The sequence below is a fragment of the Crocodylus siamensis genome, chromosome 10, assembly GCF_052110815.1.
Source record: "Crocodylus siamensis isolate JL-2025a chromosome 10, ASM5211081v1, whole genome shotgun sequence".
NCBI classification, from domain to species: domain Eukaryota; kingdom Metazoa; phylum Chordata; order Crocodylia; family Crocodylidae; genus Crocodylus; species Crocodylus siamensis.
Window position 1 is genome coordinate 65,752,539 of NC_143404.1, and position 14,953 is coordinate 65,767,491.

At 41.4% G+C, this 14,953-nt stretch overlaps 2 protein-coding genes across 4 annotated transcripts in view; one reads left to right on the forward strand and one right to left on the reverse strand.

Moving 5' to 3' along the window:
- Positions 1-14,953, reverse strand: part of LOC149856752 (androgen-induced gene 1 protein-like) — a 191,584-nt gene that overhangs the window by 54,396 nt on the left and 122,235 nt on the right. The window lies entirely within an intron of this gene.
- Positions 1,940-14,953, forward strand: part of ZNF831 (zinc finger protein 831) — a 35,283-nt gene continuing 22,269 nt past the window's right edge. The window contains exons 1-3 of the mRNA XM_090020741.1: positions 1,940-6,233; positions 7,318-7,469; positions 10,721-10,893. Of these exons, the coding sequence (XP_089876867.1) occupies positions 1,974-6,233; positions 7,318-7,469; positions 10,721-10,893 (4,585 nt within the window). The 5' untranslated portion in view covers positions 1,940-1,973. The remainder of the gene's footprint in view (positions 6,234-7,317; positions 7,470-10,720; positions 10,894-14,953) is intronic.

Below are 14,953 nucleotides of genomic sequence, written 5' to 3' on the forward strand. Positions count from 1 at the left end.
AGACAAAAGGGATTGTGAATACTGTTGAATAAAAATATTAATGAATACTCACTGCAACAGTTCTACTATTTGTTGATTTGTGCCGATATTATTCCTCTCATTCTCCCCTGTGTACAATTTAAAAATTGTTTTTATTGCTTTGCAATTCGCTATTAAGATGACAAAACACAAATATGGGCAAATTTATCTGATCCGGGACCCAAAGCTTAAGCAAAAAACAAAATGTATTAGAAAAAATGTCTAATATGTGTGTGTATTACATAAAATAACTTTTGTATAAAAGATTTTGATATTCCTTAAGGATGACAGATGTTAAAAAGAATATAATTGTTAGATTTGAATTGACTAGTACAGTAGTGTTTTAGTGTGCGTGTGTGTGTGCATGAGCACACGTCTGTGTATACACACACGCACGCATGCAAACACACACACACACATTCAATAAGGAAAATCCCTTCACTATACACAGAGACAACCTTATAAAGCTAGCCTCCTTTTTGCAATTCAACAGCATATCTAATGTGTCTTTTATCTTGTACATGTTTGTAAGTATGGTTAGCAAAATAAATGCACCTTTGAATCATCAGTTTAATTTAGTTTTTGTATTTTCAGTTTTTTATTAGCTTCCAGCAGCATGTTCTGCCTCAGGTCACTTAAACAAGGCCATCCATTCATTATGTGTGGCCACATCTAATATTCAATATTAGCAGAAGCAAGTCTGCAATAACTGATCACATTTCCTAAGTCTGCACCAGCTGTACTTAAAGTTAGCAGGTGCTGATTAAACTATAATTCATTCATTGCTTTGTATGGCTTTGCACTGTAGAGAAGAGCTGGACACTAAGCTTCCTTTTAGAAATGTTTAGATTAGAATCTAAGATGTGTTATGATTAGAGAGAGACCTAAATGACTGATGTTGGATCTGAACTTTCCCAAAACTATAGGGGTGTAGCCAGGGAGCTGGTCTCATGCTCCACTCTTTTTAAAATGTCATACAAAATTCTTTTGATGTTCTTTCTAAATGCTGTGGGTTACAAACTATATAAAAAGATAGAGCAAACAATACCTGGCATATGTGGGCTCTCAGCAAAGTAATACTATTTTTTATACTACATGGGCAATGGCATGCAAAATTAATTGGCACTTCTATAGCACCTTCCTTCTGGAAAGTCTCAAAGCCTTTACAACATTTTTGTAAATTGTCATAGCTCCCATGTGAGGTTTGTGAGTAATACCTGTTATAGCACAAGTGAACAAGCCATAGGAATACAGTCAAGTGATTCCCAATGTGGTACTCAAATAATAGGCTATAGTACCCCTCTTAAGGCTTCATAAAGCCTGTGCTCTATTTTTCTTTATATGTATATAAACTCTGGCATATATACATCTGTATATAAGCTCTGGTTAACTCTGGCAGAAACTTGGATGTATATGCAACTGATTTGCTGACAATTGCCCATCCGAACTAACTTGGGTAACAAAAAGATATCAAACTAATTAGAAGTAATGCTACATAATACAGAAGTGTACACTGCTCCATAACAATTTCCAATATTACTAAAGCCTTTTGATGTTGGTGTAAAGAATATAAGATTTTTAATATTTAGTCACACTTCCTAGTTGCTTTTATGGGAAGTCTTTAGTAGCTTACTTGGTTTATAATCAACTTTTGTGTAATGCTGCTGTGTTGTATTAGCCTCCTTCTAACAAATGAGAGATGACTCCATTTCAATGGTGAAAAAAGTGGTTCCTTTCTAAATAAGCTTTTGCGTAAAAGGTTTTGATATTCCTTAGGGATGACAGATGTTAAAAATGATATGATGTTTAGCGTTTGAATTGACCAGTCCAGAAGATGTTTGATTTATATGATGTCATAGCTGAATAAAAATCAAGGCTTTTTAATATTCAGTGCAAGCATTTGTTTTTTTCTGGCAGGTAACTGAACATATGCAGAATAGCATAAAACCTTTGAAATGGAGGCACAGAAGCAGCCCTGTTCCACTGTTGCGTTAGCAGACCCACCAGCTCACATCTCGCCTCTTCAGGCATCCCAGAATTCATCAAATCCTAGTCAGAGCCCTGTACTTCTTCAGCAGGAACAAGCCCTGTCTCAGACTATATACCTCAAAGCCCTTACCATACCGCTGTATCATCCTATCCAGTCAGGATGCTATCAGCCAAACAACCAGCTAGCTGCTGGTGGAAGTGGTATAAACCTAGAGAGTAGTAACATGCCTTTAATCCTAAACCCAGTTCTGCATTCAGAGAGGACAGATCAGTCTCAGTCAGTTCCTAAGAAACCGCCAGGACATACTCTGACAATAAACATCATCAGCAGTTTGCCAGTGTTACCACCAAGCTCTTGTCCAAATGCACCTGCTGGAAGCCCAGGGAAATCCAAGAATGCTGGGAAGTACATTTGCAAACACTGTGGACGAGACTGCCTGAAGCCAAGTGTCCTTGAGAAACATATTCGCTCACACACGGGGGAGAGGCCCTTTCCGTGCACCACCTGCGGCATTGCTTTTAAGACTCAAAGTAATCTGTATAAACATCGAAGGACCCAAACACATGTCAACAATGCAAGGTTGCCTTCAGAGTCTGACCATGGCACTGCGCTGGAGGAGAACGAGAGGGCAGCAGAGAGCTCTGCAGCACAGGGTGCAAAAGCACACGATAATGCCTGTGAAAGCCCCGGGATAGGGGTTAGAAAAACCATGTCAGAGACTAACACCACAATGGACACTAAGAAACTTCCGCCCAGTGCTTCATCGCTCACAGTGGAATGTCAGAGGGTAAAAACAGATAGTCCCTATAACGCAGGGGGAAGTCAGAGTGCTCCTGAAAGAGAGGCAATGCAAGATCCCCAAAACTTATCTTCTCCAGTAGTTTCGCCAGGTAGTCGACACCACAGAAGGAAGATACAGGAACAAAGATCCCCAACAGCAAATAAGCACATTCAATTGCAAAGGCAGCAAGCAACCTATTCAGATAAGCAGTGGGACTGCAAGCCATCTGACTATAAGCTGAAGAAGTGTGAGAGCACTGACTCAGGGTATCTGTCACGCTCGGATAGTACAGAACAGCAGCTGCTGTCCTCAAGTCCTCTGCATAGTCTTTATGAACACAGCACAGAGCTGGAAAATGAAACTGCTTTCAGCAGCCCAAGGGGCGCAGCAGGAAGTGGTGCAAAACTGGATTCAGCTGAGAAAGCAACAGCTTTGATGTTAGAGAAAAAGAAGCTGGAAGAGCATATCTCAAAACTGATATCTCATAACAAAGCTGTGGTGGACGATACCCAATTAGACAACGTTAGGCCCAGAAAAACAGTCCTTTCCAAACAGGGGAGCATTGATCTGCCAATGCCTTACACATATAAAGACTCCTTCCATTTTGATATCAGGTCTCTTGATACAAACAGGAAAAAGAACCTCTCCCTGTGCTCAGCAAAATCTACCTTTACACCCATGGAAAAATCCAAACCCCTGTTTTTTCACTCAGTTCCCACTCAGTTCTCCACAACAATTGACTGTGTGCCTGTTACACGAAGCAACTCTTTGCCATTCATAGAGAGCACAAAGATTGTGCATGAAAAAGTAAGTAGATCAAAACCACCGTCGCTCGCAAAGCAGTCCCTAAATACAAGCGTTTCTAGTTTGTTGCATAGCAACAAGCTTGCTATAAGTTCAGTGGATTTTCCTAACAGCCATCCTCGAGCACTTGTCAGACAAACAGCAGTGGATGACTTGCCACTAGGTAATACAGGTGATAATTATTCCCCCTCTGAGGACGTACAAGGGGCGAAAAAGCCAGGAGCTGGAGGAGATGCAGTCAGTGCAAAGTGTAAGAAATCAAGTCAGAGGAAATTAAAAATGTTCTCTCAGGAAAAATGGCAGATGTATGGTGATGAAACATTTAAGAAAATATACCAAAAAATGAAGAGCAGTCAGGCCGCCAAGAAGCTGAAGCAAAAGGGAAATAAAGTTACAGATGTTACCGTCTTCATTCCTGAGCCAAAGGGGGCAGCCAGTGGTGATGGGGCTATAGATGGCAGCAGCTCTACAAGCAGGAATATTTCCTCCCCTGTGGCTATTTCTACCCCAAGGATAAATGCTGTGCAATTAGAAACCCGTCCTACCAGTAATCATACACTGCAGAGCGGTTCCTCCGAGGAGAGTGGTGCAGGCAGTTTTACAGAACTAATGGAAACGTCACACTCAATCAAAGCTGGCAAGCAGCATGTAATAAGCAATACTTCCCAAGAATTTAACACCAGCGAGGCACACCGTCCAGGGAAATATACAGGGGGTAACAACATCTTACCAACCCCGAGCACTGGTCATGAGCTGAGGCAGGTAGCAAGTCAGTTAAGCCCTAAAATATTAGATGATGATCATCTGCAGCTGCACAGCAATGAATTGGAAGAGCCACATCCTGTGAGAGATACCAGTGCCCTCGAAGCAGCATGTGAAACTAATTCAAACAGAGATCTGGAAAATCATAGTGGAAGAGAAACTGCTCAGCATGCACAGACACCTTTAAGGGTACAGAGCTGCAACAGTGGTGAATCCTCCCAGGAACTCCATGAGTTACCATCAGAGAGGAAAAAAATGAAAGTTGATGCAGCAAAGAGCAGAGAAAATGTGGCTTTAAAATCCAGCTCTAGCCCTAATCGTAGAAGTCATGACACAGGTGAAACAGTGAGTTCGAGAGAACATTATAGTATCCCTGATGCTACTTCCCCTACTTCAATAAAACACTCAGTTAAAGAAAAAGAATTAAATGCAAGAATTAAGGAACCAGTCTACAGAGCTGAAGGCATGCAATGTGAGAAAAAAGTCAAACCCCACAGAGAACCCACAGATAATGTGAATCATCTTACGCATTCAGGAGGGGCCTCAACAACCTCCTTTAGTGAATTTCTGGCACCTGAATTAAAGGGGAATAACTGCATTTCTTTCGCTTTACATAAGCTGACAAACACAGGGATCAAAACATGTCTTGTTACAACAGGACCACTTCAAAGTGGTCATGATCCTGGCATATCTTCCAAAATTCATCACCTGCAGTCTAGTCCAGTAACTCCGCTCCTACAGAAAAATGCATTTTCACCGAAGTATGTCCTTAAATTGCCACAAGACAAGAGCGCTGCAGACCTGACATTTACACTGAGACCAGAGCAGAAGACTGCACCCTGTACTTCTTCGCCAGTCACCTTGACCAAACCTTCCTGCATTGTCGACAGCAGGTCGCTCAGTCCTGATCCTGGCAATCCGGTTTTGTCTTCTTTAGCATTTGAACTGAGGCACCAGGCCAGCAGAGAAGGGCATAGATGGAATGTACAAGCAAACTGGAAGGCACCAATTTTTTGCTTGCCAACCGATCCAGAAAGGACAAATAGCTCAACCAAAGTAGATGACAGCTTTGATAACCAAAGCTCTAGGCAGAAAGCAATTATGGAAGACACTTGGAGAGGAACAGAGAACAAAGATAATGTAAGTGATCAAAGGCAAGCGGAGGAGAAAATGATAAGCACAACTACTTGCTCTGCACAGACTTCAGTGACGAAAGTCTGCTTCGCTTCTATGTATACAGGCAGCTTTTTCATATCTACAGACATCAAAGGAGAAAATCGGGTTTTACGTCATCTTCACTCAGGAAGAAACTCTTTAATAATGACATCAGCAGGCAGAGGGCCAGCTCCTAGTGAGGACAATGAACTGACCATCAAGGGATGGGATGAAGACAGTAGCTCTTGCTGCATCCGTAAAGACACTTCCCCAAAACTTCAGGACATAGAGCATTCAGCGTGTTCAATGGACAACTTCAATTATTATTGTCATTCCTTTGGCACTTTTTACTGCCACACCCTCAGTCATCATTCGAAAGAACTCTCTACACAGCCTCAAAATAGTTTGACTTGTTACTCAGGAAACACAAGGATCTCAAACACAAAGGGCTCCTTCCCATCACTAAATGCTGAGCCTCGATTAACTTGGTGTTGTTTAACCAGAAGCCTTCCTTTGCCAGCTGAGCAAAAGGAGAAGGCGGACTCTGCATACTCTTCCTTACACATCTGTAAGAATAATTCTGGCAACGAAGGCACCTTGTCAAAATGTGACGTTTCTTTTTTCAAAATGAAAAATGTTAGCAAGACTATGACCTATGGCTTGACAAGCAGGAATTTAAAATCTCTGGTTTCCTCCTTTTCACAGGGCCAGCAGATACAGAAGGTAATTTTGTTAATACTGTCCCCTATCACAGATCAAGGTTATAACTGGCTAAGCATATGTTTAATTAGTAAAGTGGAAGAATAAAGGTTAAGATATATTCTCTTATTACAGCAGGCATGTTACTCCTATTGTACCTACTGTACCAGATCACTGGCCACTTTTAATTAATCCACTTCTGAGTACTAAAGGAAAAAGTGCCTACATTAGTCTCCCAAAATAGGCATGTGTGGGCACATACAGATGACCATGGATACAAAATTCAAAAGTGCATGTATAAAGTACACATAGCTACTCATACTGTGCATAAAACATACATATTCTGCGGCAATAATTACATTTCTGTTGCTTGGAAATTTGACCTGAAAAAATCTGTTTACTGGAGAAGCATGCTTTATCTTATATTTGTACCTGCATTCATTGCAATACATTCTTATATTGCAGCATGTAGTTTCCTGTTTTCATTTTAAAATTATTTTTGTATTATTGTAGCACTTGTGAACCTCAAGCAATCAAGGCCTCATAGTGTTTGGTCATTTACAAAGAAGAGAGACAGACTGTACCAGAGCGTTTTTCTTAAGACATGATGTACAAGTGAATGTCTTTCATGAGGATGGATTGGGATCTTAACAGAGACACTTGTGTTTGTACAGTGTAAAATGTTTTTGAAGGTTTGGGGATTTTTTTAACTGAAGTGAAACTAATACATTTAGCTACATATCGCTACTAGAATAGTTGGGAAAGAATAATCCAGAAGTATGTATGGGCCTTTTTTTTTTTTTACTATGGCCCTATAAAACAGCAGCTTGTTTTGTGTTCAGTTTTAGTAAATATATTTTTAATTTAGTTAGTTATTTTTACAGTACAGTAATTTCAGTTGCCCAGCAGTGCGAGCAATGGTGTGTTTAAAATAGGCATACTTTTTAACATCCGGAAGGAATTTACCAGCATGAGATCATAAATGTGCTGTTAAATTTAGAGCCTATACTATTTAACAGCATTCCATAAAACAGCTGACTTCTATAACTCACTCAGAAATTTTCACAGACCTTGCACCGTACAAGCATAATTTTCTTAATCTTCTCAGCAATCCAATTCAACAGCTGGCAGCGATGATGCATTAGACAATATCTCCGAGCAAAAGAAGAAAGAAATACTTTGCAGAAGAAGGGAAAAGCTCACAACAAACAAATCCAAGAGGAGCCATAAACGAAAAAAAATGAAAATCAACCAAAAATGGTAAGGAATGTGGTTTTCAGCTTTGTTAGTAACAGGCATAATTTCATTGGTACAGTTCAGAGACCAAAAGAGCATCCCTAAAATGCAGCTTAGCCCATGTGCAGGGGAGCTGGACCCACTTCAACAGGTAACAACTATGAAACCAAAAATAATGAGAAAATCACGTGGAGCTGGTTGCTGCAGTAATGCAGTGCTGTGCTCTGGGAAAACTTACTACCATTTTGAATATCATTTATTCCATCAGCACTAAGCAGAGCTTTCTAGGCACATCATAAGTAGGGATCTACTTCATTTACAGAAAATGCAAAATCCAGGTCTGTCTGCAAAATTAACAAAAACCCCACCAAATAAAAATAAAGTGCTGGCTTCCCCGTGGGAGGGAGCCAACAGTCCTCACTGCTAGGAGAAGAAGGCGAAGCTGGTGGGGTGGCATGAAGAACAATAGACAAGAAAGCTGCTGCCCATTTGTCCCTGCTCCCCCAGCCGGGGTCTCTCCTTCAGTCAGCTCTGAGGGATGGAGCTGCATGAAGGGCAGCCAGCAATCAAGATGGCAGCCACCCTCTTGTCTGTCCTCCCCCTGGGGCCACTCCGCCAATCGGCACTCAGGGGCGGGGCCAGTGTGAAATGACTGGGAATGAGAACTTTACGCCGTGATCAACCCGTGATAATCGGTGACTCCCCCCTTGATTTAGGTAGACCCACTAATCAGAAGCGTGTCACTGAAGAGGGAAGCCTTTTCAGTGGGTGCTCACAGTCCTTTGAAGTTTACATTTTGAAGAGGACACAAAGGAATCAACATTTGCTTTTGCCTGGGGCAACTAAAACATTGGCTCTTTTGTTCTCTCTTGAATTTGAAGTACACCGCAGAGTTACAAAAAACAACACTGTTAATTAGATATGCTAAAAACCTAGAACTCTTGGTTCCAAAATGATACCTTTTATTAGACCAAAATGATAAAAGGTATCATTCAGGAACCAAGAATCTAGTTTTTTGTATGTCTTCATGTCTTAGACCAACACAGCTACCAAGTGCACCCCTGACACTATTAATTAGGTCTTATTTGATATTTTCATGTCACTCCTTTTTTTTGTTTTGATGGATATTGCTCACAAAGCCACTGTATGGTTAAAAACTGTGCTTGTGTACAATATAATTTAGGTCCAGCTGCACTGAGCCCAATCCATTGCTGTCACAAATGAAGGAAAATCCCTCATCGGGGTCAAGAAAAGAGCTACATAGCCATGTCTAAAAGAGATGCTTACTGTGCAGTAATCATAAGCTACTGCACAGTCAGCATCATGAAACACCTGTTCATAGGCATGACTGGGCAGTGTCTCCAATTACTGTGCAGTCATTTAGTGCTTGTTTATACAGGTACTAAAAGACTGCTCAGCAATGATCGCACACTCAGCATCTTGTATAGATGTGGCCTATGTTGTCTTAAAAGAGCAGCATTTATTACCAGAGTAAGGAAGGCCTGTTTGCTTTTTTTGAGTCAGATTTAGTCCCAGTGTATGTGGGCACAGCTCCAGAGTCTTCAGGGGAGTTATGTCTATTTATATTAGGGGTTAAATTTGTTCCTGGAGGGACCAGAATCTCCAGGATAAACTGGAAAAAAGCAGTGTTCAAGACAGAGAGCCCCATTCAAATACAATGCTACTACAGCATCAGTAAAGGGACGAGCCAGGGTAAGTGAGGGTAGGTTCGTGTAACTTAAACTGGGGAGGATAGGTAGCAAGAACAGCAACCAACTGAAGCATGTAAGAAGGGGTACACCACAGCTACAAAGATCTGCCCAAGAGCCCTTATTTGAGGGAAACCAGTCAGATGATAAACTGTTGAGCCCAGAGCTACCAATTTGATTTTTCTCTCAAAAATCTAACCTGGATTATTATTGGGCATGCCCGCATCCTGGCCAAATCTTTGCTAATATAAATGCACCTATGGGCTCAATCTTGTGCTGTGTTTGTGCAGTCATGCAAAAACCCACTGAAATTAAATCATTGGGTCCTGTGCCTAGGGACAGGTCTCCAGCACAAAGTGAGGTTAGGGCCTCAGTTCTCACCTCTGTCATTCTGAAGCTGGAAAAAGACATACTGACTTTAAGAGGAATTTGAATGTGTAGGATCAGGCCCTTGGAGGTGGAATTACCCGCTCTGTAGGTAGAAGTTCTTTCCCTGGCACCCTCCCGTCCATTTTCAGAAACTCACATGATTTTTTTTCAGTTCCTGTTTATCAGGCAGTTTTCTCTTTCAGAGGAAATGAATTAGTGATGCAAAGGTTCTCCACAGCACTGTAAATTGTCACGCATGATTTTTTTTCTGATAGGACAGACACACTTCATGACAAACTGTAAGATGCTAAGAAAAGCAACAGAATCATGGTACCTCACTTACATAAAAAGCACAAGGGCTCCCTTCTGATAAATTGAAAAGGAAAGCACAAATTTAAGGCCAAACTGAACATAAATATAAAACTGATTCCATTTTCATAAATTGAAGTTTCAAACTTATGTGATGAAAAATGAATGTGTGGGTCTCTGTGTCCTCACAGCTGTGAACTAGCAGGAACATAGAGCCCAGAAAGGATGTTGTGGGGTTCTCTCTCTCGCTCTCTCTTTTTAATTAATCTTTTCTATTGTTTCATTGTGTAGTTATTTTGGTCTGTGTCGAATGTATTATATGGACAAACAAGCCATTTAAAAAAAAGACTACAAATGCTGTTGACTATAATGGCCGAATCCTCTACCCCCAACTCAGCCAACAGGAATTCTGTGTCCTGCTGTAGCTCTGCAGAGCTGGACCTTAAGTCAACAGAAGAGACTGGACTGTTTGGGATGCCCACTTAAATCACACATGGACATGAGGGAGGGTATTTTAACCCCACAATTTTAAATAAGACTTAATTGTTAAGAAAGTAAAACAAGAGCAGAGGGGAAAAAATGAAATGAATGAGTCAAAATGTTTTTAAGAGAGACAAACTTGTATCTACGGCTATCTTTTTGTGGATGGTCATACTGTTGTGCAGATCATACTGGCTTTGAAAAGGAAGTAAGAGGTACATCTGAAGCTAGCATTTGCAGGACAACTGCTGACAGATTCAAACAACAATAAGGTTGTGTCACAAATGACCAACAGCTCAGAAATGTGAAGTCAAAGATAGACCTGGCTCAACAGAGATTTATGTGCAATTTAAATGATTTTTTTTTCACGTAAAACTACATTTTTGAGCAATATTATTTACAATGCAGGTACAAAGGCAGCCAAAGGCATGAATATGTTCAACTGAAGCCTAGCAGGCTAAGCAAGGAACACCGGCTTCCAAACAGGTCACTGGACCCTGTGAAAATGGACCACCTGGCACGAACATATGCTAGCTTCAGTCAGTCTGAGACACACCTGTCTCCTGCATCACACTTCCAAGGTAAGGTTATCTTGTGTATCCTGCAATATTCTTTGATGAATTTTTAATGTTAACTGACTTATCTGATACAAGTTTCAATGGGCCTGCAAAGAAACTTCCCCTTGTACTATGTTCTTGGAACAATTAAAGCAAACTGTGGTTTTCAAACTGAATGCATATAACAATTTGCAAATATCTGTCTATCTGTCTATCTATCTATCTATCTATCTGATACATGTATCTTCTGGGTACCCATCTTACCTTGAATATCTGGCTTCAAGCATCTCCCTTATTTTTTGGACAGGCAGAGAAAGGAATCTCTCATTAATGACTTTCCTTTTGTGTGGACAATTAATAATTATGCATGGCTACATTTCATGATATTTAATATTAAACTCTGTAGGTTTAGTTGTGTGGACATTTCACTTCAGCCTATGGACATTTTATGCTATCAGCTGCCAAAATATACTACAAGAATAACCTTCTATTTTTCTGCCTCATCTTTCACTCACTTTTGTCTGGATATTTGGGCCTATTTTGTATGGAGAAGCAGGGAGTTGAGATTTCAATGTTGGATATCACAACTTTTAAGTTATGATTTGACCCTTTTCTTACTTTGGGCTTTGTTTCTGAGAAGTGATGTGCATTCTTCACTCCTATTTGCCTTGGTGAAAGCTGAGGCTGCCTAGCCTTGAGGTAATTATGCTTGTAGATTGTCACTGCATAGGCAAGGACCATATTTTCAGTTTATATCAGGGTGGGCAATTTTTTAGGCCTGAGGGCCACTTAGGGAGTTTTGATGAGCTGTTACGAGCCAGGTGAGCAGCACCCTCCTCCTCCCATGCCCCGCCACATTGGGTCAACACCTTTCCCCCTAGCACTGCTCATGAAAACTCCTTAGTTTTGCTCTGCACTTGGCTGAGCAGGGAGCAGCATCAGGGAGCAGCACCCAGGAGTGGGCTGGCTGGGTGGTGCCGGGGCTGGGATCTTGGGGCTATGAGAGTGTGGAGCTGGGGCCCAGGGTAGAGCTGTGATCTGCTCCCTGCATGGCCCTATGATGGGCACTGGTTCCATGGGTAGGGGCATGCAAGTTGCAGATAGTAGCTGTACCCCAGGTCCCAGCCCCACACTGTCACCACCCCGTCTCCTTGGAGACTGACTGGAACCTGCCCAGGCAGGCTGCATGGCCAGGAGGATGGGATGGGCCATGAAGGGAGCTGCACCTAGGAGCAGGATGGGTGAGAGGGGCTGGGATCTTGGGTTTCTAACCATTCAGACAGCAAGACATTTGAATGACTTTTTTTGTCTCTGGAAATTGCTTCAATTTGATGAGAGATTCACAAAATTGAATCCAGTCCTAACTGCTTGGCATTACATGGCTGCCGGAGTTGCCACTTGCCTGCAGGCTAGATTCATCCACTTGGCACCCAGTCAGTTGGTAGGGTGGATCTGGCTTGCCGGCTGTATTTTCCCCACACTTGGTTTATGAGCTGATCAAGTTACATAAAAAAAATACCTTTTGTTTTCCAAGACATTGCTTGTTTAATGTCATTTCTCTTTCTGACCTGATTTAGGGCTCATTTACATTGCCCGAGGCTGAGCTGGGATAGACAGCATCTGGAGACAGAGTCTAATTCTTCTCTCTGCTTTTAAACAATTGCTGAAATATGTGCAGATGAGATTGGAATCATGCTGATTGTGTTGTGCATGGACATAAGGGCTTTTGAATGATGAGAAAGCTTTCCAGGAAAGATATTCCTACAACTCAAATTCATCGCTGGTACACTTACTCCTCTTTTGTTGCCACATTGACATTATTTATTACCGTATCTTCTCACATACAGTGCAACCCCAATTATATTATGTACCTTGTTTCTGGAGGGCAAAACGTAGAAAAATATTTTTTTTCCAGAGTCATGGTCATCTGTGTGTCATACAGTAAGTCCTCCTGGGAATTGGGCGTCCAAGAAATACGGCACCAGGAAGTTCCTGGTATCAGCTGCCTGATCTAGACTGTCTCCTAGTCCACTTCCTAGACACGCTGTGTTCCCAGAATGACTTAGTCTGTGTCACACAAGGTTAGGCCGCAGATCCTTGCAAAGGCAATAGCAAGATTGTTAGTTCTTTTTTGTAAGTAGTTATTTATATAAGTATGTACAGTTCCTGTACATAAAGTCTTGTTTCCACATCACAAGCATCATCAAGATGCTACCAGCAGCTCACTTGGTGTGTCAGGTAGAAGCTACAGTGCTCAGCCCATAATTATGGCTGAGACAAGGTTAAAATGTGACTCTGCAGGCTTGCTTCTTTTCCAGTGGAAAAAAAAATGGCTTCCTTGCTTAAAACATAGCCATTCATTTTGGGGGGCTGATTTTTTGGGGAAAGTGTGTGTTATACATAAGAAAATATGTTATAGTGTTGCAGGGGGGTCAATGTGTAGCAGGTCATTTCCAAAAAGAAATAAGGCATAATGCTTGTGTAGGTTTTAGTTCTATCCTTGTCACCACAGTGTCAGTGTTCTCTGCTTCGAAGAGTTTACAATCCAAAAAGTGAAGACATACAAACATCAGAGATTAGAAACAGTGATCCCAGTCACATTTGGCTATGTCTTAGGCTAAATGGACATCAGTTAGATTCTGTGTATTCAGGATGTCAGAAACAAGACTTCAAAAAGGATCTAATTATGATAATGCAAACTTGTGAATGAACTCAGGGTGGGTGTACTAGTACTCTCTTAGTACTCAGCCTTCCCACGGTGCCCAAGGGGAAACTTGCACTTCCTGATTTTAATGATTTGCAGTGATCTGACTGTGGCACAACTTTTTTAGGTTACCGAATTCTGCATTTCAATTGGGTTATGCTGGAGATACTCTTTGGGAAGCTATTACTGTTTTGACATCCAGACAGATACTTCTGAAATATTTCCCTGTTTATGCCCTTTGGGACACACCTGAAAATGGGTGGAAAAGTTGTTGGCATCTGCCAGTCTGCTGTCATCGTCTGCTCTTCTTGTTAAGATCCCTATCACTGACTGAACACCCCCTTGGGCAATCCAAGTTTTCTGAGCTGTGCAGGATTCTGTGGCTTGCTTCTCTATTGGTTATCCCTGTACTATAACTAGAGATTCAGAGACGATCACAGGTTGTCAAAATGTTTGTGCTTATATTTAAAGCTTTCTGCATACTGGTTTCTCATGGTCATCAACATCTCTTGTTTAGTGCTGTTCCTGGCTAATTTTTCTAGGGTTAATTGCATCATTCTTAAATAACTTACTTTAGAACACTCTTAGGTTATATCTGTTAAGTATCAAAAATGCAAGAAGCAAGGATATTTTTGGGGGGTGGGGTATCATTTACTGGACCAACCACATGGTTGGGAGAGATTTTAGATAAGCTTTGGGGCACAAAGTGCCCTTCCTCAGGTCGCTGATTTAGATTTAAGCTTCTAGGGACAAAGACCCTATTTTTTTATTTTGTTTGTACACCATTTAGCACAATGGCGCCTGCTGGTTGACTGGGGCTCCCAGTGACTACAGCATTAATGTGGTTAACAGCACAAAACTAGATCATGAGGTGTTTCCCCTCATGCTATCTTACTGCTTAAAACTTAGGGCCCGATCCACAGCCCAGTGAAAGCCAATGCAAGTCTTTCTGTCAGCTTTGGATTAGGTACTGCATACACGACTCCTGGATTTTGGCCCATGGAACTGAAATAGGTAAATTCACACCAACCTTATCATAAGAAATTACAATACAAGCTTTTAACAAGTACAAAAATGATTCAGATTGACTTTTTCCATGATTGTGATTTTGGCATGTTCTCAAATTCTAAAAAACAGGGAAAACACACTGTAATACTTTTTGGGCACATCTATGTGCACATTTAAGCAAGACTAAATTTAATGCTCATTAAGTGAATGTGCATTAAGCAATTTTGGCAGGTGTCTACACATGCAGAGATGTGGCACTAAAATTAGTCCCACGTCCCTGCAGCCCTGCCATGTGCCCCTGTGGCCACTGGGAGGAGCTTCAGCCTCTGGCCATATGGGTGCCAGCATTTGATAGCTATGTTGAAGCCAGAG